The 27,662-nt window shown below is 43.1% G+C and overlaps 1 protein-coding gene across 1 annotated transcript; it reads left to right on the forward strand.

Moving 5' to 3' along the window:
- LOXL1 (lysyl oxidase like 1) lies at positions 1-27,588 on the forward strand. The gene is made up of 7 exons (XM_075345557.1): positions 1-1,480; positions 2,010-2,118; positions 21,703-21,840; positions 22,920-23,076; positions 23,175-23,270; positions 23,345-23,460; positions 27,144-27,588. The coding sequence occupies exons 1-7, from the start codon at positions 523-525 to the stop codon at positions 27,148-27,150; spliced, it is 1,581 nt and encodes a 526-aa protein (XP_075201672.1). The 5' UTR covers positions 1-522; the 3' UTR covers positions 27,151-27,588.
- The last annotated feature ends 74 nt before the right edge of the window (positions 27,589-27,662 follow it).

The raw sequence follows: 27,662 nt of genomic DNA on the forward strand, positions 1-27,662 counted from the left end.
TAAACAGGAAGTTATAGGAGAAATGGATACAAAGAAAGGATGGAGTGACGGAGGAGGCAGATAAGGAGGAGAGGGCATACAAGGGACTTGACAAGACTGCAAGGTTCAGCAAGTTATTGACCGACATGTACAGAATTCAGGACCTGGAGAACAAAGAATGTGATTGTTAACCCCTCCTGTGCTGGAGAGCTTGAAGTGTCTGGCAGGGACCTGCAGAGTCTCTCCTAACTGCACCATCCATTGCAGACCTGTAGAGGATTGTTGAGCTGCCACTGGTCTACATGACAGGAACCTGTAGCTGATCTCTTCTGCTTTACTGCTGTCTTCATTCCTCTCACAGACCTCACAACCTTTTTCTCATCACCCATTTTACAGCCAGGAAACTTTATTGAGCCATATCTGTGCTGACCAACATGTGCATGTTCATGTGAACATTGAAGACAAGCTGTAATCAATTCCCCTGGTTAGCCTGGCACCTTACTACCACATTCCTCAGTCTGTCACTGAAGGGAGGACACCACCATGGCTCTGTTAGAACAACTATGCCTATTACTATCAGGACTGTCCCTCTGTCTGGGTCAGGATGGGGCAGGCTGGGGACAAATGATACAGTGGGAAGAAAATGGAAGACGATACCGGCTGCTGAATTCAGGGTCAGAATACCAAACTGCAGGAGAGGGCACTGGGGGAACTAGAGTAGTATTAGATGGAGGGAGAAGTGGTGTGGATCTCCGCCGTCAAGCACCAACCCTACCACGAACTGGATCTCAGACAGTTAGGGGCAATACTCGCCATCCATTTGGTTTTGGCCAAGTACCAGATAATTGGCAAGGGGCAGGTGAAACAGCTAGCACAAGTCGTTTTGTTCCCTCTGCAGGAGCTGGTGGTACAGGTGGTGGAAGAGGTGGAAGTACTAGAATACGTCAGTCATCATCCCAAAATTCTGTAGGTCAGCCTTTTGTCCCAAGACCACAGCCACCCTTTGTACCCCAGCCTGAATTTTACCCTCAGACATATGATGAAAGCTATGGCTATTCAAGAGGTGGGGGTGGCTATGCTGCACCACCTCCTTGGGGGGGAGGTTATGAAGATTTTTATGAGGAACCTTCTCCATCTTTTGCTCAACCACCATATTTTGCTCCCCCAGTTTTGCCCCCTCGGCAGCCAGCTCCAGTCAATCCTGCTGTACCCCAGGATGGACTTGACAGACGATTTGCCCATAGCCTTTTCAGAGGAGGTGATATCCCTGTAGAAAGTGATCCAGTACGCCCACCTGTGGCAGGCGGAGGTGGTGATGCAGGATTCCCCCCATATGGTGGAGTAAGTCAAGGAGATGGCTACTATGGAGCACAAAGGCCAGATTATTATCAACCACAAAGTCGGGCGGCTAATACTCCAGTCAATGGAGGGGAATCACAAACTGTGCAACAAGGAAGAGCCAATGTTGGGAGTGTTTTCCGTAATGGTCAGACTGGAAGAGGTAAGTTTACTGCCAATATCTTGTAAAATGACTAGTTGTATAGTTGAAATATGCTGAGGATTGTACATTGTGAAATGGGATGATTGAGCACTTTTGTTGAACAGAAATTTTTAGTATTGCCATGAAAAATAGATGCATCTCTAATAATTTGTTGTGATTTCTCACTGAAAGTCATTTTTACAAAAATTATCCTTGGGAGTTCTGAAATAATAAAGCAGGGATTTTTGGATCCATATCTTTTAGTAAAAAAATTACATAGAGTATGTCTCCCTCGTGAGGATCAAGCATGTCTGAAAATTGAACAGTCTCTATATAGGCGTATAATACTCATTTTCCCTACGCCAGCAATGTAGGAACACTAAACATTATTTAGGTTTTCTCGACAGATTTACAGCTGATCAATGATTAGTTTAAGATGGGGATTATACTATGAGTTACTTTCAGAACCCATCTAACAAAACGTGATTATCTAAATAAGTTTTTATTTTCTTCAGATAATGACACTAGTAAATCTTGTTTTCTGTTTTAGGGCTTCCTGATTTGGTTCCAGATCCCAGCTATGTCCAGGCTGCAACCTATGTGCAGCGAGCTCATCTGTATTCCCTGCGTTGTGCTGCAGAAGAGCGATGCCTTTCTAGGTTTGCACCGTTAAAATATGTTCAAGAATATACATTCCTTTCTTATCTACATCCTGGGGTTTCAGAATCTTATATGAGCTTTTACTAGAAAACTCTGCCAGAAAAGCTTAGTATTATAAAATCGTTGTAAGAAAAAAATGACATAACAATCAAGCAGAACTTTCATTTTTAAACCTGTTTTTGAAAAATAGAGGATGAAACCTAAATATGGTGTAAAAAAGATTAGGCTTGTTCTTTCCAAGAACTCGTAGTCACCATTAATAGACGTCTTATTACTAGGCAGCTGCTTAGTAGGGTTTTGCAGCACCTGCGGGGACTATTTCAGAGACGAATGAATACAAATCAAATTTCTCTTTAATTAAAATATTCCTTTAAATACTAATTGTTTCTATTGATTTGGTCCTAAAGCAAATGTGGTATTAGACCAAGTAACTGAACATTGAAACTTCTAATTTCTGAACTCACAAAAAACATGCAGGAAGGCAAAATAAGGCTCACCTCACATCAGCGGTATTTTGCTGCAAAACCGGATTCGTTACAAATGTGTTTCAGTTCAATTAATTTCCAATGGTATCGCGGCAGGATGCGGTCACATGCGGTTGCGTGCGTCATACACAACCGCATGTGACCGCATCTTGCCGCGATTCCATTAGAAATTAATGGAACTGAAACGCATTTGTAACGAATCCGGTTTTGCTGAAAAATACCGCTGATGTGAGGTGAGCCTAAAGGCCCCTTACACTCAACGACATCGCTAACGAGATGACGTTGGGGTCACGGAATTCGTGACGCACATCCAGCCTTGTTAGCGACGTCGTTGCATGTGACACGTACGAGCGACCGCTAACGATGCAAAATACTCACCAAATCGTTGATTGTTGACATGTCGTCCATTTCCCAAATATCGTTGCTGGTGCTGGACGCAGGTTGTTCGTCGTTCCTGAGGTAGCACACATCACTACGTGTGACACCCCAGGAACGACGAACAACACCGTACCTGCATCCTCCAGCAATGAGGTGGGCATGACTTTCATGCGGCTGCTCTCCGCCCCTCCGCTTCAATTGGACGCCTGATGTGTGACGTCGCTGCCTTAGAAAAGAGGCTGTTCGCTGGCCACAGCGATGTCGTTAGGAAGGTAAGTACATGTGACGGGTACTAGCGATTTTGTACACCACGGGCAGCAATTTGCCAGTGACGCACAAACGACAGGGGCGGGTGCTTTGACGAGCGACATCGCTAGCGATGTCTCTGCGTGTAAAGCCCCCTTTAGTCAGTTATTCTGGTGCCACTGGTTAAAGGGGTTATCCGGGAATTTAACACTGATTGCCTATCTTTTGGATGAGTCATCAATGTCTAATTACTTAGGATGCGACACCCAGCACCCCGACAGATCAGCTTTCCCTAGGGTCAACGCCGCCTAAAACTACTGGGTTGCGGCGGTGCACAGCTTCGTCAACTGTATACTGGACACAGCTCGGTGGTGCATATCCAACCGCTATACAAATTAATAGGGGAGGATGAGCAGTACCTTGCTGCAGCCACTTATCCGTTGATGGAGCTGTGCCACTCCACAACTAAGTAGTTCCGGCTGCGGTGGCACATGGAACAGCTGATCGCTGAAGGTGCTGGGTGTCACACCCTCACAGATCAGACATTGATGAACTATCCTGAGGGGAGGTCTTCATTGTTAAAGTCCCGGACAACTCCATTAAGGCCGGAGTCACAACTGCGAAGGATACGTGCAAATCTCGCATGGTATCACCCAGCACGGCCGCACACTCTCCTGACAGGAGCGGGTCAGTTGCATGTATCTCTGTGCAGCTGAGATGCTCCTGTCCGGAGAGCAGCAGGCTGTGCTGGGTGATGCAATGAGAGACTCGCTCGAGAAACGCGCAAGTGTGACTCCGGCCTAATTGAAAGCCTTAAAGGGTGCTTTACACGCTGTGACATCGGTAACGATATATCGTCGAGGTCACGTCGTTAGTGACGCACATCCGGCGTCGTTAGTGACATCGCAACGTGTGACACCTAGAAGCGACAATCAACGATCGCAAAAATGTAAAAAATCGTTGATTGTTGACACGTCGCTCCTTTTCATAATATCGTTGGTGGTGCATGCCGCTGGTTGTTCATCGTTCCTGCGGCATCACACATCACTATGTGTGACACCGCAGGAACGACGAACATCTCCTTACCTGCATCCACCGACAATGAGGAAGGAAGGAGGTGGGCGGGATATTCCGCCCGCTCATCTCCGCCCTTCCGCTTCTATTGGATGGCTGCCGTGTGACGATGCTGTGACGCCGCACGAACCGCCCCCTTAGAAAGGAGGCGGTTCGCCAGCCACAGCGACGCCGCAGGGAAAGTAAGTCCGTGTGATGGGTGTAAGCGATGTTGTGCGCCACGGGCAGCAATTTGGGCGGAGGTTGGTTACGCTCGCTAGCGATCTCGCTAGCAAGATCGCAGTGTGTAAATTGCCCTTACGGAGAACAATGAAATTTAAATGGGGTGCACCAAAATACTGCCAATAACAATCACGGGTGCCACATCATCCAGACAAGAGAATACATATAAAGAAGAAGAAAAATGCACCGCATGTAAACATGTGCACACCAGGAATTAGATATACCAATAAACCTTAAAATATGAAACTTTATTAAATGCTAAACACAACAAACAAGGTTAAAAACATTTCAAATGACACAAAAAGCCCCCTAAAGCCCCAATGTAGAAAATAGTTGCCATAAGTAATAACCACAATGGACAGTACAGTTATACAGTATAATACAGAAGTATATACAGTATAGATCCCTACAGTGATAAATAGCAAAATACAGCGGCAAAAAACACATATATACATATATGTATCACAAGGGAGAGATAATGGCCTCAAACAACCACCATATAATAATGGAACATCACAATAGTTATGAAGTAAATCACCCTCAATAGGGGAACCCAATTCACTACAAAGTAGTATGAAGAAACTATAGTGTGGTGTGGCAGAGGCCAGAGTTAGCCCAGTGTCAAAAAATACTATACCCAAGGTAAGAACTCCCTGATTAGGGCATGCAGAGATTGGTTCCCCTATTGAGGGTGATTTACTTTATAACTATTGTGATGTTCCATTATTATATGGTGGTTGTTTGAGCCCATTATCATCTTCTTTGTGAGACATATATGTATATACTAGCTGTACTATCCGGCTCCGCCCGGGTTATTAACTGCTCTTAACAAAATAGAATGTATTAACAAAAATGTATTCTGCACACAAAAACCACAAAACAAATAGAAATGTAATTATTAAAAGGCAAAAAGTAAGCTAATAAAAGCATTTCACAACATATATTTCAACACCCCAGATATTCCACACAGATTTAACTAACTTGGCCAAGTAATGTGCTCCATCTGTCTCTTTTCAGGTCTGTCTCTTTCCCCGTCTGTCTCTGTCTGTCTCTTTCCCCGTCTGTCTCTTTTCAGGTGTCTCTTTCCAGGTCTGTCTCTTTCCAGGTCTGCCTCTTTCCAAGTCTGCTCTTTCCAGGTTTGCCTCTTTCCAGGTCTGCCTCTTTCCAGTCTGCCTCTTTTCAGGTCTGCCTCATTCCTCGTCTGTCTCTTTCTCCTTCTGTCGCTTTCTCCGTCTGTCTCTTTCCCAGTCTGTCTCTTTTCCCATCTGCCTGTCTCTGTCTGTCCCTTTCTTTGTCTGTCTCTATCTCTCTGTTTCTTTCCCCCATCTGTCTTTCCAGGTCTGTCTCTTTCCCCGTCTGTGTCCCCGTCTCTTTGTCTGTGTCTTTTCCTGTCTGTCTCTTTCCCTGTCTGCCTGTCTTTGTCTCATTCCTTGTCTGTCTCTATTTCTCTGTCTCTTTGGCCGTCTTTCTCTATCAAGGTCTGTGTCTTTCCCTATCTATCTTTGCCTGTCTCTCTGTCTGTCTCCTCCTTCCCTTTCTGCCTGGCTCTGTCCCTGTCTGCATGTCTGTCTGTCTCTTTCCCCATCTGTCTCTTTCCCCGTCTGTCTCTTTCCCCGTCTGTCTCTTTCCAGGTCTGTCTCTTTCCAGGTCTGTCTCTGTCTGTCTCTTTCCCCGTCTGTCTCTGTCTGTCTCTTTCATTGTCTGTCTCTGTCTGTCTCTTTCACCATTTGTCTCTGTCTGTCTCTTTCTCTGTCTGTCTGTATCTCTCTGTCTCTTTCCTGTCTGTCTCTCTCTCTCTGTTTCTCTCTGTCTCTCTCTATCCGTCTCCCCACCAACATCTTATTACATCACAGATAAGCTTCTTATACTATGAATGTCTTTTGTTCCTAAAGCAACCACTCACAGCTCCTACTAATAACCTGTAGTTCCAGGCTCCATTTACTTTAATGGAGGCATGTTTTTTGGAGCGTAACTGTAAAACGCGGGGTTACATTTTCCTGTCAAAACATAGTCTACTATGTTCCCTGGGTCACATGAGGTGTCTGTGCAAAATTTCGTGATTGTAAATGCGACGGTGCGGATACACTTTTCGTTTCACTTTTTCCCCATTATGTAGATAGGGGCAAAATTGATTGGTAAATTGGAACGCGCGGGGTTAAAATTTCACCTCACAACATAGCCTATGACGCTCTCGGGGTCCAGATGTGTGAGTGTGCAAAATGTTGTGGCTGTAGCTGCGACGATGCAGATGCCTATCCCGGACATACATACATACACACATTCAGCTTTATATATTAGATATGTTTTTTGCTGCTGTGTTTTGCTATTTATCACTTTAGGGTTCCATACTTATATATACTTATGGCAACTATGTCCTACATTGGGGCTTTAGGGGTTTGGCATTTAATAAAGTTTCATATTTTAAGGTTTATTGGTATATCAAATTCCCGGTGTGCACATGTTTACATGCGGAGCTTTTTTCTTCTTCTTTATATATAACTATCTGTACTACCCAGCTTCGCCAGGGTTAATTACTGCTGTTAACAAAATAGAATGTATTAACAAAAATGTATTCTGCACACAAAAACCACAAAACAAATAGAAATGTAATTATTAAAAGGCAAAAACTAAGCTAATAGAAGCATTTCACAACATATATTTCAACACTCCAGATATTCCACACAGATTTAACTAAATTGTCCAAGTAATGTGCTCCGTCTGTCTCTTTCCAGGTCTGTCTCTTTCCAGGTCTGTCTCTTTCCAGGTCTGTCTGTTTCCAGGCCTGTCTCTGTCTGTCTCTTTCCCCGTCTGTCTCTTTTCAGGTGTCTCTTTCCAGGTCTGTCTCTTTCCAGGTCTGCCTCTTTCCAGGTCTGCCTCTTTCCAGGTTTGCCTCTTTCCTCGTCTGTCTCTTTCCCCGTCTGTCCCTTTTCAGGTCTCTCTTTCCAGGTCTGCCTCTTTCCAGTCTGCCTCTTTCCAGGTCTACCTCTTTCCTCGTCTGTCTCTTTCTCCGTCTGTCTCTTTCCCCATCTGTCTCTTTCCCTGTCTGTCTCTTTCCCCATCTGTCTCTGTCTGTCTCTTTCCCGGTGTGTCTCTTTCCCCGTCTGTCGCTTTCTCTGTCTGTCTATTTCCCAGTCTGTCTCTTTTCCCATCTGCCTGTCTCTGTCTCTTTCTTTGTCTGTCTCTATCTCTCTGTTTCTTTCCCCATCTGTCTTTCCAGGTCTGTCTCTTTCTCCGTCTGTCTCCCCATCTCTTTGCCTGTGTCTTTTACTGTCTGTCTCTTTCCCTGTGTCTTTTCCTGTCTATCTCTTTTCCTGTCTGCCTGTCTCTTTCCTTGTCTGTCTCTATTTCTCTCTCTCTTTCCCCATCTTTCTCTATCAAGGTCTGTGTCTTTTCCCATCTATTTTTGTCTGTCTCTCTGGCTGTCTCCTCCTTTCTGTCCCTGTCTGCATGTCTGTCTGTCTCTTTCCCCATCTGTCTCTTTCCCCATCTGTCTCTTTCTCCATCTGTCTCTTTCTGCATGTCTCTTTCCAGGTCTGTCTCTTTCCAGGTCTGTCTCTGTCTGTCTCTTTCCCCGTCTGTCTCTTTCACCGTCTGTGTCTGTCTGTCTCTTTCACCGTTTGTCTCTGTCTGTCTCTTTCTCTGTCTCTCTCTATCCGTCTCCCCACCGACATCTTATTACCTCACATATAAGCTGCTTATACTATGAATGTCTTTTGTTCCTATAGCAACCACTCACAGATCCTACTAATAACCTGTAGTTCCAGGCTCTATTTACTTTAATGGAGGCTTTCAAAAACGCAAAAACGTTGATCGCATACACATCGTTCATTTTCTAAAAATTGAACGTCCGGTTGTTCAATGTTCTCGAGGCAGCACAGTGTGTGTGAGACCCCAGGAACGATGAACACCGCTTACCTGCGTCCTGCCGGCAATGCTGAAGGAAGGAAGTGGGCGGGATGTTTACGTCCCGCTCATCTCCGCCCCTCCGCTTCTATTGGCCGGCCACTGTGTGACGTTGCTGTGACGCTGAACGTCCCTCCCCCTTCAGGAAGTGGATGTTCGCCACCCACAGTGAAGTCATATGGAAGGTAAGTGCGTGTGATGGGGGGTTACAGCATTGTGCGACACGGGCAACAAATTGCCCGTGCCGCACAAATGATGGGGGCGGGTGTGATCGCACGTTTAATTGAAACGTGTAAAGCAGCCTTTACACTACTCACTAATACTGTTGGTCCTGACCACTCACTCAACAATAAATGACCTTTTGGTTCTTCTGGAGTCAATATACACTGTGTGCAGAATTATTAGGCAAATGAGTATTTTTATCACGATAATTTTTATACATGTTGTCCTACTCCAAGCTGTATAAGCTTGAGAGCCAACTACCAATTAAGTAAATCAGATGATGTGCATCTCTGTAATGAGGAGGGGTGTAGTGTAATGACATCAACATCCTATATAAGGTGTGCTTAATTATTAGGCAACTTCCTTTCCTTTGGCAAAATAGGTCAGAAGAGAGATTTGACGGTCTATGAAAGGTTCAAAATTGTGAGATGTCTTGCAGAGGGATGCAGTCTTGAAATTGCCAAACATTTGAAGCGTGATCACCGAACAATCAAGCGTTTCATGGCAAATAGCCAACAGGGTCGCAAGAAGCGTGTTGGACAAAAAAGGCGCAAAATAATGACCCATGAATTGAGGAAAATCAAGCGTGAAGCTGCCAAGATGCCATTTGGCACCAGTTTGACCATATTTCAGAGCTGCAACGTTAGGTGTGCCATACTCAGGGACATGGCCAAGGTAAGGAAGGCTGAAAAACGACTACCTTTGAACAAGAAACATAAAATAAAACATCAAGACTGGGCCAAGAAATATCTTAAGACTGATTTTTCAAAGGTTTTATGGACTGATGAAATGAGAGTGACTCTTGATGGGCCAGATGGATGGGCCAGAGGTGGATCGGCAGAGAGCTCCACTCTGACTCAGATGCTAGCGAGATGGAGGTGGGGGTACTGGTATGGGCTGGTATCATCAAAGATGAACTTGTGGAACCTTTTTGGGTTGATGATGGAGTGAAGCTCAACTCCCAGACCTACTGCCAGTTTCTGGAAGACAACTTCTTCAAGCAGTGGTACAGGAAGAAGTCGGTATCGTTCAATAAAAACATGATTTTCATGCAGGACAATGCTCCATCACATGCATCCAACTACTCCACAGCGTGGCTGGCCAGTAAAGGTCTAAAAGATTAAAAAATAATGACATGGCCCCCTTGTTCACCTGATCTGAACCCCATAGAGAACCTGTGGTCCCTCATAAAATGTAAGATATACAGGGAGGGAAAACAGTACACCTCTTGGAACAGTGTCTGGGAGGCTGTGGTGGCTGCTGCATGCAATGTTGATCGTAAACAGATCAAGCAACTGACAGAATCTATGGATGGTAGGCTGTTGAGTGTCATCATAAAGAAAGGTGGTTACATTGGTCAGTATTTTGGGGGGGGTTTGTTTTTGCATGTCAGAAATGTTTATTTTTAAATTTTGTGCAGTTATATTGGTTTACCTGGTGAAAATAAACATGTGAGATGGAATATATTTGGTTTTTATTAAGTTGCCTAATAATTCTGCACATTAATAGTTGATTGAGAACATAGTTGTTGATCAATAATAAAAAAAATCCTCTAAAATACAACTTGCCTAATAATTCTGCACGCGGTGTACAGCAAAAGTGATTCTCATTTCACACTCATTTAGGAGTTGAGAAAGTGGAAGGGTTACTTCTAGCAACCAGCCAGAACAATATTTCATCTAGTGATGCAAAGTTTGGTTTATTACAGTGATGACCCTGAATTTTATGAGGATCTAGAAAAGTAGAGCAAATGTAGGAAATACAGATAAAATAAATTGCATAACCTTTGACTGCTGAAGGATTTAATGTTGTCATACGCATGAGCAAGTAGTTGTTGAACACTATGTACTCTCCGCTTACATTATAAGCAAACAGTAACTTTGCTCCATTGCTTTTCCATCTACTGTCTGCTGCCCTGATACAAAACCTTTTCAAATTTGTGTTTATAGAACAGTACATAATATGCATAATGGGAAACACATGTCCTGTAAGAATAGACACTTTTAGAAAATCAAAATTTACAAAAAATAATCTAAAAAAGTCTAAAAAAATATAATTTGCTTATGCTTGGTTTGTTCCATTTATTGAGTAATTGATTGATAATACAAATGCATTCTCTTTTAAAACTCATCTGTCAATGTTTTACAATTTAGAATGAATGCTGTGACATAAAATATTGTTATTAATAATAATAATAATAATAATAATAATAATAATAAGCAGCAGGACTGTTAGGGTATGTGCACCTGTTAAAGGGAATCTGTCAGCAGGTTTTTGCTACTTAAGCTAAAGACAGCATGCTGAAATGGCTAACACATAGAATTCAGGGATGCCTGTGTTGTTAAAGTCCGATCTGTTGTTTATTTGCTATGTTTGTTTAAGCAGCAGGACCCTTATCATTGCTCAGACTACAATATCACGCACACAGCAGCCCAACACGCCCCCTCCTCTGATTGACACCTCACCTCACGTCTCAATCTCTATAGAGAGCCTGGTGTGGGAGGTGGCAGCTCTCTTAGTTCTTCTACATGGCTAAATCTTAAAAACCTGATTGTGTCAGAATGGCTGCAGCCAGTAATCTAAGTGATACATCATTAGATTCAGGATCTCTTTGCCTACATCAGCTGCTCTTAGATGAGGCAGCAAAAACCTGCTGACAGATTCCCTTTAATTATTTGTTGCATACATTTCTGTATAAAAAACACATGTATCTTGGCAGGATAATCCTACCTAAAAAAAAACATGTTATGTGTTTTTTTAATGCGTTTCCCCATTCGTTTGGATAGGTAAAAAACTGCAAAAAAGATAAAAAGTTGACATGGTGCAGATATGAAACTGCTTGAACTCTGCAAAGTAAAAAAATAAGCAACATGTGCATAAGATTTCAGAAATCATATTCACTTCGCTGGAAGAAAGAAATTCTGAAATTTTCACTGTAAAAAAGCAAGGAAAAAATTGTGGGCAATATGCGACAAATAGTGCAACTGTAGTTACAGATTATTGTACTGCATCTTATGTAAATACTAGCAGTACTATCCGGCTTCGCCCGGGTTAATAACTGCTGTTAACAAAATAGAATGTATTAACAAAAATGTATTCTGCACACAAAAACCACAAACAAACAAATAGAAATGTAGTTATTAAAAGGCAAAAGCTAAGCTAATAAAAGCATTTCACAACATATATTTCAACCAGGGTGGATTGATTTAAATCACGCCGATTTAAATCATGATTTAAATCACGATTTAAATCAAAAGATTTTTTTCTATTTAAATCGGATCGATTTAAATCATGATTTTAATCATGATTTAAATCACTGATTTAAATCAAAAAGTTTTTTTTTAATATAAATCACGATTAAAATGAGAAGTGAGAGCAGTGTGCATGTGCGCCCATAGTTACACGGACGAAACTAGGGGCAACGATCTAACACCAGGGTGAGGGGGGGACCCCAAAGTAAGTAAAAATCTTTTTTGTTTTACTATATGGCAATAGGTAGGTGTTTAAAAGCAGCATGTCTTAATTGTATAAACTATTAATAGCCTCCACATTTTGTTCATACTGCCCCTTTAATTCCACACTTCTAGCTTGGTTTCAGTTTTGGTTTAGTTTCTTTTTCCCTGCATTCAGTTGACATGCCCAAACTTGTTGATAATAAATCTAGCTACTCAGCTACTGACTGCATCGGCTTCATCCGCAGGAGTAGAGAGATTGTTTTCTTCATTTGGTTTTGTGCACACAACAGTCCTGCGTCCCCTGCACAGTCTATGGAGACTGTGCAGGGGCCGTGCGCACGTGGCGTCTCAGAGCGCAGCGCTTCGGCTACTGCCGAAGCGCTGCGCAAAAAGAAGTGACATGTCACTTCTTTCCTGCGCTTTGCCGGCAGCTCCTGCTCTGTCTATGGGAGGAGCTGCAGGCAGAGCGCATGGAATCGGCGCTCACTACGGACATTTCTGCAGCGATCTAAAGCGCACATGTGCTCTTCAGATCGCTGCAGAAATATCTGCAGGGCTAGTACGCAACGTGCGCACATAGCCTCACTCTCTGTAGTTCAATTCTGAGTGTTTAATAGTGCAAATAAAAATTATTAGGTTTCATAATCAACTGTTTTAATATTTTTATTTGTGTAAAACAATTAGATTTGCAAAAAGACAAAGTTTTGCTTGTGTACAACTTGATTAAAAAATCTGATTTAAATCAAATGATTTAAATCAAAAAAATCTGATTTAAATCAAAAAAATCTGATTTTTTTGATTTTTTTAAAAAAATCAAGATTTTTATCCACCCTGATTTCAACACCCCAGATATTCCACACAGATTTAACTAAATTGGCCAAGTAATGTGATCCGTCTGTCTCTTGTCAGGTCTGTCTCTTTCCCCGTCTGTCTGTCTCTTTCCCCGTCTGTCTCTTTTCAGGTGTCTCTTTGCAGGTCTGCCTCCATCTATCTTTGCCTGTCTCTCTGGCTGTCTCCTCCTTCCCTGTCTGCCTGTCTCTGTCCCTGTCTGCATTTCTGTCTGTCTCTTTCCCCATCTGTCTCTTTCCCCATCTGTCTCTTTCCCCATCTGTCTCTTTCCCCGTCTGTCTCTTTCCCCGTATGTCTCTTTTCAGGTGTCTCTTTCCAGGTCTGCCTCTTTCCAGGTCTGCCTCTTTCCAGTCTGCCTCTTTCCCCGTCTGTCTCTTTCCCCATCTGTCTCTGTCTGTCTCTTTCCCCGTCTTGTCTCTTTCCCCGTCTTTCGCTTTCTCCATCTGTCTCTTTCCCAGTCTGTCTCTTTTCCCATCTGCCTGTCTCTGTCTGTCTCTTTCTTTGTCTGTCTCTATCTCTCTGTTTCTTTCCCCATCTGTCTTTCCAGGTCTGTCTCTTTCCCCGTCTGTCTCCCCGTCTCTTTGTCTGTGTCTTTTCCTGTCTGTCTCTTTCCCTGTCTGCCTGTCTCTGTCTGTCTCTTTCCTTGTCTGTCTCTATTTCTCTGTCTTTTTGCCCGTCTTTCTCTATCAAGGTCTGTCTCTTTCCCCATCTATCTTTGCCTGTCTCTCTGGCTGTCTCCTCCTTCCCTGTCTGCCTGTCTCTGTCCCTGTCTGCATTTCTGTCTGTCTCTTTCCCCATCTGTCTTTTTCCCCGTCTGTCTCTTTCCAGGTCTGTCTCTGTCTGTCTCTTTCCCTGTCTGTCTCTGTCTGTCTCTTTCACCGTCTGTCTCTGTCTGTCTTTTTCACCATTTGTCTCTGTCTGTCTCTTTCCCTGTCTGTCTCTCTCTGTTTGTTTCTCTCTGTCTCTCTCTATCCGTCTCCCCACCAACATTACCTCACATATAAGCTTCTTATACTATGAATGTTTTTTGTTCCTATAGCAACCACTCACAGCTCCTACTAATAACCTGTAGTTCCAGGCTCCATTTACTTTAATGGAGGCATGTTTTTTGGAGCGTAACTGTAAAACGCGGGGTTACATTTTCCTGTCAAAACATAGTCTACTATGTTCCCTGGGTCACATGAGGTGTCTGTGCAAAATTTCGTGATTGTAAATGCGACGGTGCGGATACACTTTTCGTTTCACTTTTTCCCCATTATGTAGATAGGGGCAAAATTGATTGGTAAATTGGAACGCGCGGGGTTAAAATTTCACCTCACAACATAGCCTATGACGCTCTCGGGGTCCAGATGTGTGAGTGTGCAAAATTTTGTGGCTGTAGCTGCAACGATGCAGATGCCTATCCCGGACATACATACAGACACACATTCAGCTTTATATATTAGATATGTTTTTTGCTGCTGTGTTTTGCTATTTATCACTTTAGGGTTCCATACTTATATATACTTATGGCAACTATGTCCTACATTGGGGCTTTAGGGGTTTGGCATTTAATAAAGTTTCATATTTTAAGGTTTATTGGTATATCTAATTCCCGGTGTGCACATGTTTACATGCGGAGCTTTTTTCTTCTTCTTTATATATAACTAGCTGTACTACCCAGCTTCGCCGGGGTTAATTACTGCTGTTAACAAAATAGAATGTATTAACAAAAATGTATTCTGCACACAAAAACCACAAAACAAATAGAAATGTAATTATTAAAAGGCAAAAACTAAGCTAATAGAAGCATTTCACAACATATATTTCAACACTCCAGATATTCCACACAGATTTAACTAAATTGGCCAAGTAATGTGCTCCGTCTGTCTCTTTCCAGGTCTGTCTCTTTCCAGGTCTGTCTCTTTCCAGGTCTGTCTGTTTCCAGGCCTGTCTCTGTCTGTCTCTTTCCCCGTCTGTCTCTTTTCAGGTGTCTCTTTCCAGGTCTGTCTCTTTCCAGGTCTGCCTCTTTCCAGGTCTGCCTCTTTCCAGGTTTGCCTCTTTCCTCGTCTGTCTCTTTCCCCGTCTGTCCCTTTTCAGGTCTCTGTAGATAGGGGCAAAATTGATTAGTAAATTGGAATGCGCGGGGTTAAAATGTCACCTCACAACATAGCCTATTACGCTGTCGGGGTCCTGACGTGTGAGTGTGCAAACTTAGCTGCGACGATGCAGATGCAAATCCCGGACATACACACACACACACACACACACACACACACACACACACACACACACAGCTTTATATATTAGATTTGAGATCCCAGAATACAGATCAACCATTCTGTTAGACCTCAGCTCCAAAGATTGCAGAATTGTGAATGTAGTTTAGGGTTATAATTTTGGCAGTAATTCAAGGTAGCTACAAGAAAAGTAATGTCATTATTTAGAATTTGTCAACTTTAAAGAAGCATTCCCATTAACTTTTTTCTTCTCCTAAACATCTGTAACTATTAGTGTAGTGTCAGTGGCCTAATATACTCAACGATCATGGTCTTCTCTCTTATCCAGCATTGTTCTGCTCCTCGTCTAAGGGGTACTTCACACACAGCGAGATCGCTACTGAGATCGCTGCTGAGTCACGTTTTTTGTGACCTCATTAGGGATCTCGCTGTGTGTGACACTGAGCAGCGATCTGGCCCCTGCTGTGAGATCGCTGCTCGTTACACACAGCCCTGGTTCGTTTTTTTATTGTTGCTCTCCCGCTGATAAGCACACATCGCTGTGTATGACAGCGAGAGAGCAACAATCCTGAATGTGCAGGGAGCAGGAGTCGGCGTCTGACAGCCTGCGGTAAGCTGTAACCAAGGTAAACATCGGGTAACCAAGGTGGTTACCCGATATTTACCTTCGTTACCAGCCTCCGCAGCTCTCACGCTGCCAGTGCCGGCTCCTGCTCCCTGCACACGCTAAGTTAAGCGGTAGGCGCTAGTAACTAAGGTAAACATCGGGTAACCATACCCGATGTTTACCTTAGTTACCAGTGTCCGCAGCTTCCAGACGCCGGCTCCGTGCAAGCACAGCGTCGCTTGCACATCGCTGCTGGCTGGGGGCTGGTCACTGGTCGCTGGTGAGATCTGTCTGTTTGACAGCTCACCAGCGACCATGTAGCGATGCAGCAGCAATCCTGACCAGGTCAGATCGCTGGTGGGATCGCTGCTGCATCGCTAAAGTGTGACGGTACCCTAAGTCATTTGATGGTAATTCAGACTCCGGATTACACTGCTCGCTGTGTATGAGCCTCTTTTTCTATGTAAGTCTATGGAGCCTCTTTCTGGTGCTCTATAGACTTACATTGTAAAAGCCACATCTGGGGGTCACTCAATGCGCAGTGTGATCTAGAGGTGTTTGAATCACTGTCACATGCCTCAGAAGAAGACCAGAGCGATGCCAAAGAAGATGTCGATAAGTGAGTACTTTTTAACATCTACTCTACACTACACTGGGAAGTTAATGTGAGTCTGTCTTTAATGCAAAATTCATCTATATATGAACAGTAAAATAGTGTTCAATTGGCTTTTCATTTAGTATTGCTCAGGTGTGTATTTGATCCTTCTAATTTCCAGTCTTCATTATCAAATTTAGTGAAGACAATAGGGGGAAGTTTTCACAAAGGGGGAATTTTAAAAGTCAGTTTTGGTTGTGACTACGATGTAATTATTTGCATCAGTTTTATAAAAGTGCTGCATGATGTTTTCCAAATTTGGTGCATCTTTACATATAACATTCTGCCGCGCAAAAGCGTCACCAGCGGTCACACGTGCACGCAGTGCACGGCACCGCTACAGTAGCACAGCGCATGCGCGGGACCACGGGCGCCCAGGGGCGGCGTCCTGAGGTTTGAAATTCAGCGTTCGGGGGCGGCGTAAATCGGCAGGAGGACAGCAACGTACATCAGGCAGCCCGCCCCCATGGAAGATTTAAGAAATTTGCATACGAAAAGGTACAAGTTTGTAAAGTATTTATTTTGGAATAAAAGGGGCCACAAAAACTATAGGAAGCTTCCTAGAATGCAGCTCAGGATCTGCAGAGGGGGGAACTTTTAGGTTTATAGCTAAATTTCTGATGACAGGTTCCCTTTAATCTCCTCCATTGTCAGCCTGTGCATATATCACACTGCAGTTGGATGTCATCTGAGTGCAGTCCGATGTTTCACTCACACCGATAGACTTGTATGAGTGCGAGTTATCCGAAACTCGCAAACAATTGCAGCATGCTGCAATTTTTTTCCTCAGCTCTATTAGGGCTGAGGAAAAACTCAGAATCTGAGCTGCAGCATTGTCTTACATGGGGCCGAGTGGAATGCGAGATTTTCTCACTGCACTGATGCAAGTCATACGCCAGTCTAACTCTGCCCTTAGTGAACAATTCTCCTTGGCAGAGCTAATCCATCCATCTCATAGGTGTGGCATATTAAGATACTGATTAGATAATATGATTAGTGCACAAGTGTGCCTTAGGGTGGTGTCACACACAGCGACGATGACAACGACGTCGCTGCTACGTCACCATTTTCTGTGATGTAGCAGCGACGTCCCGTCGCTGTCGCTGTGTGTGACATCCAGCAACGACCTGGCCCCTGCTGTGAGGTCGCCGCTCGTTGCTGAATGTCCAGCTTCATTTTTTGGTCGTCGCTCTCCTGCTGTGACGCACACATCGCTGTGTGTGATAGCGAGAGAGCGACGAAATGAAGCGAGCAGGGAGCAGGAGCCGGCATCTGGCAGCTGCGGTAAGCTGTAACCACGGTAAACATCGGGTAACCAAGGGAAGACCTTTCCCTGGTTACCCGATATTTACCTTCGTTACCAGCGTCCGCCGCTTTCGCTGCCAGTGCCGGCTCCTGTTCTCTGCACATGTAGCTGCAGTACACATCGGGTAATTAACCCGATGTGTACTGTAGCTAGGAGTGCAGGGAGCCAGCGCTAAGCAGTTTGCGCGGCTCCCTGCTCTCTGCACATGTAGCTGCAGTACACATCGGGTAACTAACCCGATGTGTACTGTAGCTAGGAGTGCAGGGAGCCTGTGTAAGCAGTGTGCGCGGCTCCCTGCTCTCTTCACATGTAGCTGCAGTACACATCGGGTAATTAACCCGATATGTACTGTAGCTAGGAGTGCATGGAGCCAGCGCTAAACAGTGTGCGCGGCTCCTGCTCTCTGCACATGTAGCTGCAGTACATATCGGGTTAATTAACCCAATGTGTACTGTAGCTAGGAGTGCAGGGAGCCAGCGCTAAGCAGTGTGCGCGGCTCCCTTCTCTCTGCACATGTAGCTGCAGTACACATCGGGTAATTAACCCGATGTGTACTGTAGCTAGGAGTGCAGGGAGCCAGCGCTAAGCGCGGCTCCCTGCTCTCTGCACATGTAGCACAGCGACGCGTGTCGTTATGATCGCTGTGTTTGACAGCTAAGCAGCGATCATAACAGCGACTTACAAGGTCGCTGTTGCGTCATAGAAAATGGTGACGCAACAGCGACGTCGTTGTCGCTGTCGCTATGTGTGAACCCAGCTTTACGCTGTCTATAATAAAAGGCCACTCTAAAATGTGCAGTTTTATCACACAACACAATGCCACAGATGTCACAAATTTTGTTCTCTTTGCATAATGAATGAATGACTAGTGATTTTCACTATATAGGGTTGATGACAGACTGTGTATGGCGTTGTGTGGGTGAGCGGTTTGCTGATGTCAACATTGTGAATCGAGTGGGCCATGGAGGCGGTGGGGTTATGGTATGGGCAGTATGTTATGGACAACGAACACAGGTGCATTTTATTGATGTCATTTTGAATACACAGATATACCGTGATGAGATCCTGAGGCCATTGTTGTGCCATTCATCCATGACCATCACCTCAGGTTGCAGCATGATAATGCAAGGCCCCATTTTTGCAGGATCTGTACACAATTCCTGGAAGCTAGAACCATCCCAGATCTTGCATGGCAGCATACTCACCGGACATGTCACCCATTGAGCATGTTTGGGAGGCAACGGGTCAGCATGATCGAGCTCCTGCCAATATCCAGCAACTTCACACAGCCATTGGAGAGGAGAGGGCTGACACTCCACAGGCCACAATCAGCAACCTGATCAACTGTATGAAAGGAGATGTGTTGCAGCGTGTAAAGCAAATGGTGGTCACACCAGACACTGACTGGTGTTCTGACCCTCCCCCTTTAAAAACCCCAATATTATAAAACTGCACATTTTACTGCTATTCATTTTACACTTGATATATCACACCTGTGAGGAGGATGGATTATCGCCGCAATGAAGTACTCAACTCAGACTTATGCGGTACGATCTATCGTGCGATTGCACAAGCAATCGTACCCGCCCCCGTCGTTTGTGCGTCACGCGCAATTAGTTGCCCGTGGCGCACAAAGTCGTTAAACCGCCGTCACACATACTTACCTGCTGAGCGACCTCGCTGTGGACGGCAAACGTCCACTTCCTGAAGGGGGAGGGACGTTCGGCGTCACAGCGACGTCACACAGCGGCCGACCAATAGAAGCGGAGGGGCGGAGATGAGCGGGACGTAAACATCCCGCCCACCTCTTTCCTTCCGCATTGCCGGCAGGAGCCACGGAACGCAGGTAAGCTGTGTTCATCGTTCCTGGGGTGTCACACGGAGCGATGTGTGCTGCCCCAGGTACGATGAACAACCGGCGCCATTAAAAATAAACAATTTTTTAAAAATAAGCGACGAGTACACGACTCATGATTTGTGAGCGATTCTGCGTCACTCGGAGGTGTCACACGAAACGACGTCGCAAGCGTTGCTGGATGTGCATCACGAAAACCGTGACCCCAACGATGCATCGCACGATAGCTCGTCTCGATCTTTTTTGTACATAGAAAAGATCTTAGAGTTCAACTTATGAAAAATGGGTGAAAAAACAAAAGTGTTGCGTTTATATTTTTGTTCAACTTAGTTTTATGTTGCAAATTTACCACAAAATGTACCACTTTTTGACTTAAAAAAAACCTGGCACAAGCCTTGTAAGAATAACTTGAATCCTTGACTTAAAAATAATACTCTAAAATAGTCTTTTAGATTTGTCCCTTGCAGTTTGTCACAGGAGATGTGTCGTTGTTTTCCTCTAAATGTTTAGAATTTGGCTGCAATAAACTTGCTCAGTTATGTTTTTCCTTTTTAGGCAAAGGAATTGTACGATAAACTGCTTGGAAAAATTATGAAATTCCTATGGGAATCATTAAGTGCCATTTCAAACTACATGGTTGAGGCAGTTCATAAGAACCAGGCTTCTAATGATATCAAGACAGAAAAGAGTTGTTACAGCACATTGTTTGTTTGCATGTTATGTTTACAGATTAGTTACTCACATATTAAGGTCTCCTTAAAAAGAAAAAAAAAAAGAAAAAATGATATACAGTGTGTCCACCCATATCCTTTCCACCGCCATTAACTTGAGAACAGCGGCAGCTATAGGCATAGAAGTGGTGTCTAGGTATAGTAAAGTAGCCATGCGCTACGCAATGAAACCACCTATAGCGCCACCTGGTGGAAAACAACGGAGTTAGCATTTTTATCTCGAAAATGGAATGAGATAGAGAAAAAAAGTGAACTAAACATTTTTAGGGCATCATCAATTCAATATGAATCGACACCTTGCATACAGAAATGCTATGATATGAAACCCATGACCCCCCCCAAAACATTGAATGCTGGTCACGCATATGGCGCTCATTTAACTTTGATGCTGAAAGTGGCCACCGACAGCTGCAATGCACATTTGGACTCTGGACAGCATACTGTATCTTGCTGCACGTTGTGCACTATGGTAGGTGACACGTTTGCACAAGCATCTGTGATGCGTCATCGTAGGTCCTGCAATGTTGGTGGAGGGGTCGCATACACCTGCTGTTTGATGTGACCTCACAGAAAGAAGTCCAATGGGGTCAGGTCAGGTGAGTGTGGAGGCCACTCCATGCAGCCACCATACCCAATGACTTGTAGGAAGGTCTCCATGAGGTATCGCTTCACGTCCGCAGCCTTGTGAGTTTTACACGTTCTAATCATAGCATTTCTGTATGCAAGGTGTCGATTCGTATTGAATTGATGATACCCTATAACTTTGTAATTCACTTTTTTTCTCTATCTCATTCCGTTTTTGAGATAAAAATGCTAACTCCGTTGTTTTCCACCAGGTGGCGCTATAGGTGGTTTTATTGCGTAGCACATGGCTACTTTACTATACCTAGACACCATTTCTCTGCCTATAGCTGTCGCCGTTCTCAAGTTAATGGCGATGGACAGGATATGAGTGAACACACTGTATATCATTCATACATTAAGGATACAACTAGAACATGTGCAATATTACCTATGATTAAGGACTGACACAGGTCTGAAACACGTGAGGTCTCACGTACTTTACATGCTTTTAACATGGGTGTCTTTTAAAGTTTCTTGAACAAATGGATCTTTTATTCTATCTGGTGCTGTATTTCTTCTATTCCTCTTCCATTTACAACTAGGACATATTGACTTTGGATATGTAAACTAACAGATTAATCCTCCAAAGCACAAGTAAATGAAAAAAATCAGACTGTGAATGTTATCAGTTTACTATTAAATGTAAATGAGAAAGTTTTGTTACAAGTTGTGCTCAGTTACATAAAGGAAAGCAATGCTTTTTTGGTATCTTGACTAGATAATGAATTTGACAGATTATATTTTCTTCTCAGCTCTGCATATGCAGCAGATACTTCAGATTATGATGTTAGAGTTCTGCTTCGCTTCCCACAAAGAGTGAAGAATCAGGGAACTGCAGATTTTTTGCCTACTCGACCCCGCCAGGCATGGGAATGGCACAGCTGCCATCAGTGAGTACCAGAAGGTTATCAGTAGGTTGCTTCTATATTATCCACTGTTTCAAGGTATTAAAGTAGCTCTTTATAGCCACTAAAACGAGCCGTATGTGTAATAATAAAAGGTAATTGTCAACAACAATATCAATGATTTGTTCAAAACCATGAAAATGTATTCTATCAGTTTAGACCTTGACCTGATTTATTTGGTCATTACTGATTCAATGTTATGATTATAATATTTCATCATATGTGGAGATGAGCGGACTTGTGGAAGTTTGGTTTGGTGAGTTCATACTGTAGTTACCCCCAGTGTGAACCATTCAAACACCGCAAGCAGCTTTCAAAGGGCTGAGCACTGAGCGTACCCGAACACAGTGATGCTTGAGCAAGTGGTTTGCATATGTAAAGCACACAAACTCCAAACAAAAACAGATTTTTCAGTAAAGTCTGTGTTTACCATCTCTAGTCGTAACGTGGTCTGGTTATGGTGTTGCAGTATTTGTCCCTTGTATGTGGTATTATTCAGTCACAACGTGATGATAATATGTGGTCTGATCACGGTATGGCAGTATTTCTCCCATGTATATGGTATTCTTCGGTCACTATGTAGTGGTAATACCTGATCTGATCATGTTGCGGCAATATTTCTCCCTTGTATGGGGTATTATTTGGTCACTATGTGGTGGTAATATGTGGTCTGATCATGATGTGGCAGTATTTGTCCTTTGTATGTGGTACTATTTGGTCAGTATGTAATGGTATCAAGCCAGCCATAAGCAGATCACTTCCGGCGAGGGCGAGATTTTTCCATTTTCTTTTTTTTGGGTGCACACTACATGCGATCATGCTGTTGCTACCCCCAGTGCGAGCCGTTCAAACTCTGTAAGCGGGTCACGCTGGGCTGAGTGATTTGCATACACAAAGCACGCAAACACTGGTTTTTTTTGTAAAATTTGTGTTTGCTACAAACACCGAACACCAAACCTCGGTTTCGCTCATCTCTAATCATGTATCATGAGAAAATGCACATTTTGGAGTCATGATAAATGAGTTTAATAAGAGACAATTGACTTTGGACCTGTCCATTTCAGACACTATCATAGTATGGATGAATTCAGTCATTATGATCTGTTGGATGCCACAACAGGACGGAAAGTGGCAGAGGGGCACAAGGCTAGCTTCTGTTTGGAGGATACCACATGTGACTTTGGGAACCTCAAGAGATATGCATGCACATCTCACACTCAGGTGAGCGACTGTGTCATGTTTTTCAATGTTCTTTGGTTTATAGTAACACTACCTCTAACACTGACAATAATACAGTTGACAATGTTTCTGTCTTTCAGGGTCTAAGTCCTGGATGTTATGATACTTATAATGCAGACATTGATTGTCAATGGATTGATATAACAGAAGTAAAACCAGGAAACTATATACTTAAGGTAAGTTGGCTAAAAGTCATCTTTTTGTAAGTTATGATATTGTCTCTCATTAATCAATATCACCTGTCTTACAGGTAGTAGTCAATCCCAAGTACACTGTTTTGGAGTCCGATTTCACCAATAATGTGGTGCGGTGCAATATCCACTATACTGGAAGATACGTGTCAGCCACTAACTGCAGAATCACACAGTAAGTGCTCTTTGTATTTTTTTCTGTCTTTTATTGTCATATTTATTTCATCCTTGTATTTTAGCATCTACATGGACATTATTCATTGGCACCATTCCTTTCTGTATCTCCGCATTGTTTCATCTGTTTTTGCTTATATGTATATATTATGAATATTTCCTGTCTCCACAAGATTTTGACTAATATTATAATAATGTATCTTGGCAAGGAAAAGAAATAACCTTCATATAATAGGAAGTATTGTATTCATGTCAAGCAAGCTATTTCAACATCCTTCAAGTTGAGAATAGCTACATTTAGTTTACTTAGACGTTCTGTCTAGACCTGATAACAGTGTTTGTCATTGAGAAATATGTGTTACAAAATGATTAGTCAGTCCAAAGTTAGTCATGCACATTAGATGAATGTCTGCTGATCCAACAGGGCAGACCAATAGCTTGCCTCCCGACTTTCTTTTGACAACAGATATCTGTAGAAACATGGTTGGCATATTGGGGATTCTAGCAGTGAATTATTCTCAAGTAGATATTGAGAACATATGAACGCATGGCCACGTGTGCGTGTGTATGCTTGGTTGGGGGGGATCTTCTGCCTTTAGATATCTAAAGTTTATGGCCATGTATGCTTGGTTGGGGGGAAGATCTTCTGCGTTTTAGATATCTAAAGTTTATGGCCAACTTTAGAGCTAGAGATATCTTAATTTCTACATGGGATTAATCAGAAAACAAATACTGCAGATTATCAACTTTTAATAAAATTATTAGAATTCAAAATGTTCTGGTTTTGTGTGTGGCTAAATACAGCCATACTTATTAAACTAACTAGCTGTAGTACCCAGCGTTGCCCGGGATAGTAACTGTCTGTCTGTTTCTCTGTCTGACTCTTTCTCTGTTTGTCTGTGTATATGTCTCTCTCTGTCTGTCTCTTTCTCTGTCTGTCTCTGTGTCTATCTTTCTGTCTGTCTCTGTATCAGTCTGTCTATATCTCTGTGTCTGTCTGTCTCTCTCTGTCTTAAGGCCCTGTCACACACAGAGATAAATCTGCGGCAGATCTGTGGTTGCAGTGAAATTATGGACTATCAGTGCCAGGTTTTGAGGCTGTGTATAAATGGAACAATATGTCCATGATTTCACTGCAACCACAGATCTGCCAAAGATTTATCTCTGTGTGTGACGGGGCATTTAGTGTCTGTCTGTGTCTGTCTCTCTATGTCTGTCTCTGTATTTCTGTGTCTGTCTCTCTCTGTCTCTCTATCTCTGTGTCTGTCTGTGTCTGTCTCTCTCTATCTCTGTGTCTGTCTCTCTCTATCTCTGTGTCTGTCTCTCTCAATTTCTGTGTCTGTCTCTGTCTGTCTGTATCTCTGTGTCTGTCTGTCTCTTTCCCCGTCTGTCTCTGCCCCATCTGTCTCTTTCCCCGTCTGTCTCTTTCCCTGTCTCTGTCTTTTTCCCTGTCTCTGTCTGTCTGTCCCGTTCCCTGTCTGCCTCTTACTCTGTCTGTGTCTATGTCTGTCTGTCTCATTCTGTCTCTCTCTATCCGTCTCTCCACTGACATCTTTATACCTCATACATAAGCTTCTTATACTAACAATTTATTTTGTTTCTATAGCAACCACTCATAGCTGCTATTAATAATCTGCAGATCGCAGCTTTATTGACTTTAATGGAGGCAGGTTTTTTGGAGAGTAACTGTAAAGCGCGGGGTTAAATTTTTCCGTCAAAACATAGTCTATGACGTTCCCTGAATCACATGGGGTGTCTGTGCAAAAATTCGTGATTGTAACTGCGATGATGCGGATTCCTTTAGCGGACATACACACACACATACACACACACACGCACATACACTCAGCTTTATATATTAGATGTCTCCTGAACCTACTCATATCGACAATCGGCTGACCAGTGACGGATTTACACATTTCTACGCCCTAGGCTAAAGCACAAAATTCTGTGTTCTCTCCCCTTGGTGTTGGTGTCACTCACTGCTCCTAACTCTGGCCCCTTAGAAGTCTGTCACTTAGAAGGTACAGCGGCAGCTGAGGTAGAAGCAGAGAGCTGGCGCTGCACTCACATCTCCCACTCTCACAGTGTTTATCACTCAGGATCCAAGACGTTGTCAAAGGAGGAAGTGATGCAAGAAACTGTAGCAAGTAACTGCAGCGCTGCCCCCTGTAACTGAGCCTGTGAATCAGTAAGGCAGCTCAAGCTGAAGAGCTGGGCAACATAAATGTACAACTCAATTTATATACTGTGTATGGATGTAAATTTAAAAAAAAAAAACGCATTTTATATGGCCTTTCAAAATTATACTGAAAAATGTGTAAGTATTTAGTTGTTATTTCTTCTATATATACACCCACCTGACTGCTGCACCCTAGGTCATGGCCTAGGTTGGCCTTATGTGATATCTGGCCCTGCAGCTAACAGTCTAATGTGTAGGGTGGCCCCTGACTCTCCCTGGACAGATGATGATAGGGAGATATAGATCGAGAATGTCTGATTTCGAACTATCAATGATTTTGTTCTTGGTAAAATAAGCTACATCCAGAGTAGTATAGCGGTGGATATTTCATAGATAGTGCAGTACTGGACGACTGAACAATTACTTCTGTTAATTAGATAAATCAGGGTAGATAGCTATAAGGCAAATGATAGGCCAGCTATTTAACATGTATGAGGGGATTAAAGTGTTATTCTCAAATTTTCAATTTATTCCCTGCCCATAGAATAGGCGGTAGATACCTATAAGGCAAATGATAGGCCAGCTATTTAACGTGTATGAGGGTATTAAAGGGCTATCCTCAAATGTTAAATTTATTCTCTATCCATAGAATAGGCTATAACTTTACGATCAATGGGGGTCTGACAACTATGGGCCCCAACGATCTTGAGAAAGGTGGCTCTGAAGAGCTGCATGTGATTGGAGTGGTGCTTTATGCTGCACACAACCGCTCCATTTAGTCCTAATGGGAGCGCTGGAGAAAGTCAAACACTGCATTCGGCTGGTCTTCAGCACAACCAGTAGACTGAATGAATGGAGTAGCAGTGCACATGATCAACTTGCGCTCATTTCACATATGGTTATTCTGAACCACAGTTGTCAAGATTGGGGAACCAGCGGTCAAATACATAGCGATTGGAAAGTTATCACCTATTCCATGGATATGGAATCATTTACAAACTTGAGAATACACCTTTAAAGGGAAGCTGTAGTAGATTTTTGCTACCTCATCTGACAGCAACATAATGCAGGCAATGAGATCCTGAACCCAGTGGTGTATCACTTAGATTACTGGGTGCAGCCGTTCTGTCACAATCAAACAATTGAGTTTAAAGCATGTAGCTGAGCGCAATGAGCCCACCCCGGGCTCTCAGTAGAGATTGTGTATTGACTGTGGGGTGTCAATCCCCACAGGGGTTGTGTCGGACAGCCCTGCACCTGAGTTTCTAGTCCTGTAATGTTAACCACAGGGTAATAAAGCCACTAGATTAAGTAAACAATATCTCACACACAGATATGAGAGGCATAGTTGTTTTTTGTTTTATAACTCTTACAGCATGTTGTCCTCAGTTTACATAGCAAAAACCTGCTGAGAGATTCTCTTTGAGCTTGTTTCTGTTGTTTTTTATTTGTTCTACATCACTCTGTTCACTTTTTAATTAGAATTAATTTTCTTTTTAAAGGTTCTGAGCAAGATTCTCAAGGAATTCAGAGAGACCTACACCATTCTGACCAAGTCGGCAACTCTCCCACCATCACCTTTCTTGAAACACATTAGTATTCTTGTTAATAATTGTGTGACAACACCTCACTTTTTATACCCATTGAATAAATTCTATTATTGTCCTCCACCTGTTACATCTAGTAGACGTGTGGTGGTTTCATTTGGTAAATATCATGACACATTTGACTCTTGTTTTAATTTTATAGCCAAGCAGTAAGACATAGCCTTGCAAATGTTATTTTACATTCTTATAATGATCTTTTAATGGGGTTTTGTATTAGAGTAGATCATTATGTTATAATTTGAATATATGAAGCTCAATGTTATTGTGCCAAGAATAGGGGTGTACAGTGTGTTTTACTGTGGCATATTTTATAAATTGATATAAATGTATTGAGTAATTATCCATTTTGTTGCTAGCAGTGAAGAAGAGGCCTATATACCCTGATCTGCGGGGTCAATTTCTAAATAAGTGGGA

Source organism: Anomaloglossus baeobatrachus, chromosome 4, assembly GCF_048569485.1.
Source record: "Anomaloglossus baeobatrachus isolate aAnoBae1 chromosome 4, aAnoBae1.hap1, whole genome shotgun sequence".
Classification (NCBI taxonomy): domain Eukaryota; kingdom Metazoa; phylum Chordata; class Amphibia; order Anura; family Aromobatidae; genus Anomaloglossus; species Anomaloglossus baeobatrachus.